Source organism: Eucalyptus grandis, chromosome 6 (genome assembly GCF_016545825.1).
Source record: "Eucalyptus grandis isolate ANBG69807.140 chromosome 6, ASM1654582v1, whole genome shotgun sequence".
NCBI classification, from domain to species: domain Eukaryota; kingdom Viridiplantae; phylum Streptophyta; class Magnoliopsida; order Myrtales; family Myrtaceae; genus Eucalyptus; species Eucalyptus grandis.
In genome coordinates, this window is record NC_052617.1 from 44,604,293 (window position 1) to 44,611,929 (window position 7,637).

The 7,637-nt window shown below is 39.8% G+C and overlaps 1 protein-coding gene across 1 annotated transcript; it reads right to left on the reverse strand.

Annotated features, from left to right (window-relative positions):
* Nucleotides 1–668: 668 nt before the first annotated feature.
* LOC104452088 (G-type lectin S-receptor-like serine/threonine-protein kinase At4g27290) lies at nucleotides 669–4,664 on the reverse strand. The gene is given in 9 exon segments (XM_039315252.1): nucleotides 669–1,145; nucleotides 1,216–1,366; nucleotides 1,447–1,502; nucleotides 1,504–1,685; nucleotides 1,845–2,052; nucleotides 2,267–2,397; nucleotides 3,017–3,151; nucleotides 3,296–3,646; nucleotides 3,649–4,664. Coding segments are annotated over 9 exon segments (2,418 nt in total). The 5' UTR covers nucleotides 4,562–4,664; the 3' UTR covers nucleotides 669–854.
* Between the last annotated feature and the right edge of the window lie 2,973 nt (nucleotides 4,665–7,637).

Consider the following 7,637-nt stretch of genomic DNA (forward strand, 5'->3'; position numbering starts at 1 on the left):
ACCATACTCTTGCATCAGTAAGAATTATCCTAAGTTGATGTTAACCCTTCCCAAACCTCGAAACAACTTATTTCATACCAGCGAGTTTCCCAGGTCTTTTAGACTGTTCATGGTATTACCAACTAATGAGAAGTTTGGTTTCCATGTGCACATATTGTTTTATTCATCAACATTCGTTGATAGAACCAAACTGGTCGGTTTTCGAGGTCGCCAGTTCTGGGGCCAAGGTGTCTGAGCTCCCAATTCCAAGTTTAAAATCAGGCTTAGCTCAAGATTCTAGCCATTGAAACGACCAACCTGGTAGCGCACGCCCCCAGCCCAAACTTCTTCCTATCTTTCCAAGAAACGGGTGAATGTTCCCTCATTTCTATTTAGTGTGAACTAGGACCCTATTTAGTTCAAAGATTGTCCTCATGCAAATTTTGATATGACTTCAACAAAGACCGGGTTCACGTGCCAAGTCCATGCCATCGTTCTTGAAGAAAAGTGATTTCGATGGCGATAGGGAACTCAATCAGATGGAAATTTGTTCTCTGACGGGGAGATAAAGTACTGAGCTTATGGAAGATATAGAGTTGACGAGATTTTTCTTTTTTGGCCAATGATGCAGAGTTTTTGGGGGAAGTTGCCCTTGTACGGGAACTCTTGGCCTTCGGAATACAAACTTGTAAAAAAGGATTGTCGGAATCTGTGGACTTAAGACATTTCATGTACATTCAAACTGCAGCCAAATGAGAGATGCGGTATTTTCGGGAGAATAGCTGGGGGAGCACATTGAAGAACTTGCTTCGTTTTCCACATGGAGTATGAGGTTCACATAAAGAGAAAGAATGCAAGTCATGCCCACGACTCTCTCATCGAGCAGATAACAGTGTCATGGTGATTTCGTTTGGTTGACTTTGTGAAGGGTTTTCTTGGAGTAGATTCCTTTCATTGAAAAACCCCGGCTCTTTCGAAAGAGGCAATTCGATGTCGCTTCCCAGCATCATAACCACCGCGGACATACTCGGCCTATCATTGGGGCATCGCTGCACGCACAGTAGGCCGATATGAATAGAGCGTAATGCTTCAGAAGTACTGCACGAATTCTGGACCAACTTATCGAGCAACTGCATGGACCTGCCTTCTGTGAACAGTCTCCAGGCCTGACCACATTGAAACCAACCATTAGGGGAAATTCTCGTGGCTGGAAGGCGAACAGTATTACAAACTTACATGTCCGAGGAGATTATGATCGTGGTCTGGATGACGAAACCCTCTGTTTCTCTTCCCGCTTACGATCTCGAGCACCAATACACCATAGCTAAAGACATCAGATTTTGTTGAGAAAACTCCATCAAGAGCATACTCTGGAGACATGTAACCACTACAGAAATTGATTTATTGGAACCATCAGTTTAAAAGCGAATTGAGCACAGAGGACATCACTGCACTAAAAGAACTTACTATGTTCCAACCACTCTGTTAGTATTTGCCTGTGTCTCATTCCCTGCGAAGCTTTTTAGCCAAGCCAAAATCAGAGATCTTGGGGTTCATTTCACAATCTAACAATACATTGCTAGCTTTTATATCTCTGTGAATAATCCTGAGTCTGGAATCTTGATGAAGGTAAAGAAGCCCCCTAGCAATTCCATTGATGATGCTGAAACGAGCTGACCAGTCCAGTTGCTCCCTCTGCGTTGGATCTGTCAAAAGTTCATTTCACATTAGTAAACTCTGCACGGTTTGTAACTTACAAGGAGTAAGGCATCCATTTAGTCATTTGCTAATTTGCTACTTTAGTGACCATATTTTGGAGCTTTCACAAAATTCATGCTTCTAAGGAATTGAGAAAGTAAGCAAACCAAAGAGAAATGAGTCCAAGCTCCTGTTGGGCACGAATTCATAGATCAAAAGTTTTTCTTCCTCAATGCAACATCCTAGAAGCTTCACTAGGTTCCTGTGCTGCAGCTTGGAAACATATAGAACTTCATTTTTAAACTCATGCAGCCCTTGTCTTGAGTTCTTTGACAGCATCTTCACAGCAATTATTTGACCACCCCTCAACACACCCTGCATATGGTCAACTTGTTTAGTGAAAAATAATTCCTTGCCTACTCTTTTTCTCACTAGAATTCCACTCACAGTAGCTAAACATTTTGGGATCAAGTTATTCAGCCTTGGAATATTTTCTTAAACAAATTATGCAAATGCAACAGCGAGGCAGTACTTTACAATCCTCAAATTGCAAGAATGTCCTCGAGAATAGCATGCACAATTTTAGTACCTTGTAGACAGGTCCAAAACCACCTTCTCCAAGCTTATTGTCCGACGAAAAGTAATTGGTAGCAATAGCTACTGTAGACAAGTCAAATAGTGGCAACTCAAGATCTTCCTTCTGGTTTTCACAGCTGTCTCCTGATTCAAAACTGTCCCTTTTAGCAGGAGCATAAATTATATGAAATTGATTTGCAAATATCTCTGGGTGGCTTCTGCATTAATTCAGATTTCCTTCAATCATGATGCTACAAAGGCATGCTAATTGCTAAATATGAAAGCATTGAATTGCGAACATATTAGGATAATACGATCGCAATTGCTAGTGGTTTGTCATTGTTTCGCACATCTGACACTGACACACAAATGCCTCGGAACAATTTGGTTGAGACTGGCTGACTTTGTCAGTTCATCATGGAATCTTTTAGTGACCTCTCATTGGAGATGTGGAATGGTAAGATAAAATAAATTGAAAATCTTATAACTGTTGGGCCTGGTGAGGATGAATGCTGAATGGGACATGAATGCAGAATCCCCTCTAATGATAGTCTAATTTAAGAAAAAAAAACTTCACTTCTACAAGGGGCTGACTAATGTAATGAACACGATACAAGAATTTTTGTGTTCAATAATAGAATAAGTACTGGGAGATCTTGTAAAATGCCTACTTGTAAGTGACGAAATGACTAATGTAAAAACTGGGAATGATGAGAACCAGAATACAAAATCTGACAGCACTGTATCATAAAGTACGGTTTACCTTCGGGAAGCTTCATTTTCTTCTTCTTGCATTGTAGAACACGGATGGTGAGAACCAGAATGAGGAAAACAGACCCGAAAGAAACTGCCAAGCCCATGACCAGCTCATGCTTCTTTTGGTGTGACGGTAGTAAAGCTAAGAGAAGAAGCAGGAGCACACAGGATCAGGAGTGAGAACTAGGTATCACCAATATCGCACTTCTCTAAGCTCCCCCACAAAGATGGGTGTCCGTTTTTCTCTTCAGTATCTAGCAAATTCATGTCTATAATAAATGAATACCTGATTCTGATGCAGCCATCCGGATGTAGAGGTCCTGTCCATAGTCGCTGTACTCTCTAATGTCAATCAGCTTGTCGAACCACAGCAAGCAACCACTTCCTCCATCTCGGATGTCTAAGTTCGAATAAGCCATACAGGAACAATTTTTCATGCAAACTACTTCGCATTCTTGAAGATTCATGCTCTCGTTAAACCAGGAAGACCGAGTATCCGGCAATTTTAACCTAGAATACTTCACAAATATGTCCTTTTCACAATCCAAAGCATTTCTCCTCACACACCCATTGGACCAATCCAAAATATCCCATTCTTGAGAAAATCGGGGCACAAAGCCTTTCAAGCACCTACACACTGGGAAGTATCGACCCTACAGCTACCATAGGCACCACATGATGCATAGTTGTCACATTGGTCTATTGGGCAACTGATGTAAAGCGTCCAACCCTGCGTTCGGTCAATCCAAGTGAATCGCTGTAGCATGCCATTGGGCATCAATATCATCCTGGAAATGACCCAGCTGTTGAGGAGCTCGTAGCGGTAGTACATCTCTTCCTCATTTAACACAAATTCATACCTGTAGTATGGGTTTGGATTTAAATTAGGTATGCCACTCCATCGAAGACCATTCCATGGTCCTGTGCTGAACTTGATGTCAGAACCCTGCTTCAATAGTTCTTGTGGGTAGCCATTCGGATCAAGTTGAAACGTAAAGTTACCTGGAGAAGGATCATTAATGCTCTTCCATGATGTTAAATGACGATTGAAGCCTGATCTTCTATTCCGTCCTAGCTTCATACCGGCTACAAGTGTATCTGTAGGATAGTCAAAACTCTGCCACAGGAAAGTATTGGGATCACTGCCTTCTGCGTCTCTCACAACCAGATTTCCAGAATCCAAGAGCTGCGCAACTGGATTACGCACTGGTATCGGAGCGTTCGACAACCAGATATCACTTCCATTCCCGTCGAGAAGGACGAGACTTCCGTGGGTAGTAACCCTCAAAGTGCCTGATGCGTCCGCAAGGGGTGCTACTCTATTTGCAACCCACACTATTGTCGTGGCTATTTTCTTGTACCATATTCCCAGATATCGCTTTCGGGGATCGCCCGCACTGAAGAACCCCAGCTCAAATGTCCCACCAGCAGAGAGTAGGTTCTCGCCGTCTCGAATGGACTGATCTGTTGCTATGGTATCTAGTGCATTGGAAAGAAGGGCATTGCAAGAGAAGAGAACAAGACACATGGAAAGTGCCGCAAAAGCTTTCATACTGCTTGAAGCAGTCAAGTTCTCAAAATCAGCGAATCTGCCGAGTGAGTTAAGAAGACGGAAGAAAGGGAGAAGAGAGATCACATAAGAATGAAGAACCCTGTAATCTCAAGGCTGATCTGGAGCCACAGGCATTTTCCATGAACTGATAAGAAGCCATCGGAAAAGGCCACTAAGTTCCAAGTCAATGCCCTAATGAGACTGCCAATTGTGACATCTACATCTAGGGGTAAGCAGCAGTCTAGGGTCGACCTTGGATCAACCCTGGACCGGATCAACCCTGCCGGTCCTTGTCCGATTCCCAAGGGGATTGGGTCGGTCCTTGGTCTTGAAATTCCAGGACCAACACTGTACGAGTTGGTCATCAGTCTTAAGAGTTTTGGATCGGTCCAACCCCGAACCAACTTGTATATTATATTATATTATATTATATTATATTATATTATTTATAATTCTTTTATATATTTAAATCTAAGTAAAATGTCTTTATATTATATTATATTGAGATGTTCTATCAATAGCACTAATAGTAATTTCAATTTAAAACTTTTGTTGAGTATTAATTATGTGTCGTTCGTTTTGTTTTTAGGTATTTAGAAATTCAAGTGAATTAACAAGATGTGAAGTTATATATTCATGGTTTATATTAATTATTTTGAACTTTTTATGGTTTAATTGTATTTTACTAATGAATTTTAGTTGCACTTTGCTTTTCAATTTGTGTCAAATGGTAGAAGTTTTTGAAGAGTAGAATATTACTGCAATTGCTACGATGATTTGCTAATTAAGTGGTGTAAGCTCATTTTTTGGTTGAGTGGACTCTACATGATCAAATGCTAGTCAAGTGGTGTGAAGCTCATTTTTTAGTTGAGTGGACTCTGCATGATCGAATGTAGGAAAACGCTTTTGCATATAATGTTATGAATATTAAAGATAGATGATTATAAAAACTTTTCATCTTGTCCCATATCTCGATGAGCGGTTAGCAGGTACGAAATTTTTATTATTGTGTCATCTTAAATTTGCTTAATATGTATTGGTATTTATAGTTTAGTTGCACAATGCCGTATTGTCAATGGATGTGTAATTTGAATTTGTAAGTTTACTTTTTTAGGGAGTATAAAAAATAAGACGAAAAAAGGTATCGATCGGTCTCGAGTTGACCTTGGAACTGGACCGAACCCATTGGGTCGGTCTAGTCCTTGGTCCCAGGTTTAATAGGGTCGGTCTTCAATCCTAAAATTGAGAACCGATACTGTACGAGTTGGTCCTAGGGTTAAGGGGTGGCTCTGACCAACCCGGACCATGCTCACCCCTAATCTACATCAATAATCCCCAAAATTGAACACCCTATTGACTTAAGACTAATTCCAACTTCCTATTATTGCCAATCCTAACTCATTGAAAATCTCACAATCTTTTTTGTGCAACATAAATATTTAAATCTTTAAATAAATTCATGACAAAATGCATTTAAATTATGAAAGAAGAACAAAGATAAATACACACGTCCAACCGGAACATGATCAATTAATAAAAGATTACGAAAGAGAGCAGAGAGAAAATATTGAAGTACTTTTACCCCCTTATGAAGTTAACCTCCCTTCTTTAAAGTGTAATATTGCGGCATTGACTAGTCAACTAGTCAAAAAGCAAAGAAAAATTGAAAACGTAGAGAAAAGAGAGGAAAATATGAGGAAAAGTTCAAACTTGACAAGCTGAATTAGCCACATTTTGCAGTGTTTGGTAAGGATTCAAGTCCTTAGTTCATATAATCGGAGTAATTTTCAAAGTTATGCCATATATTCAAGGAAAAATTCTAAACAAAAACTTGAAGTGCCCTCAATTTCTCAAATAAGAATTTGAAGTGAATTTTTATCTAAAATAGGAGCTCGGAGTATCCTCATTTTCTCAAATAAGCACTTGAAGTAGCCATGATAGTCTTAACAAAAGACTTGACCTCATCGGCTGCTCAATGACATTTCCATCCTTTATATTTTCTTATTTTCTCTCTTCTTCTTTTTTCCTTTTTTTCTCTCTTTTTCCATAAAAAGACTTAAAATTTAAGGAAAAAAAAAAAAAGAAAACACAAATTAAAAAAATAAATCAACCAAAGGGCCGAGGCTAGCTTTCCTTCTTGTGGCCGCGCCCCATTGTTGGTGGGGCATCAACCATGCCCTAAGGCAGTAGTCACTAGCCCTCGCCAACCTCAAGTCCTTGATAGAAACTTGACATTTTCAGTTACGCCATACTTCTTCCGCTAGATTAAGATCTTAAATATCAATTGGGCATTTTGGTTTTACTAATAATAAGCATTTTGATTGCCTACCAAGTCAATTGGGAAAACATCATTGATTACTACTTAATCTTAGTGAATTTATCTCTTGTGCTCCTTCTAACCTTACACCTCCAGGAAATAAACTTTCATATATATAGCTTGACAACTTTTCAATCGAACCTCAATATTGAGAATCGATAAAAACTTTAGATTTATGACCTAACTTCGAAAATTAATCCGATTAAATGAATAATAAGCTTGAATACTTACCCAGCTTTGCAATTTGAAGTTGATTCGGCTTGCCAGGCTATGTGGATCATGAAAATTCTCTCTTTTCCTCTTTCCTTTTCCATCTCCACAAACGCACCTCTTTTTCTCCGCCGAATTCCTCCACAAGAAGAGGAAATGAAATGTTGGGCTTGGGCTTTTAGAGAAATGGGCTGAGCGGGGCCCATTGTTACAGCAAAGTGGGGGAGATATAAATTGGAGAATAGAAGCAATGTGGACTAATGTGGTTTCCTTTGTTTTTTCTTTTTCCCGTGTTTTTTTTTCCTTGCTAAGTAATTTTAAATGCCGGTTAATAAGGGTAGAGCGATCGTCAGGGCAAGGCCCGGATGCAATACCCTACACAAGGGAAAAGAGAGAGACCCGGCTGTCCATCAAAGGGAGGACGAAGCCTCAAACTCTGGTTTCAAGGCCTCAGAATATGTAATCTACACAAGTATGTCTCCAAACAATTATTCCCGAACAACCAACTATACCCAAATTAGGTACATCTTGGCCAATGACTATACCGAA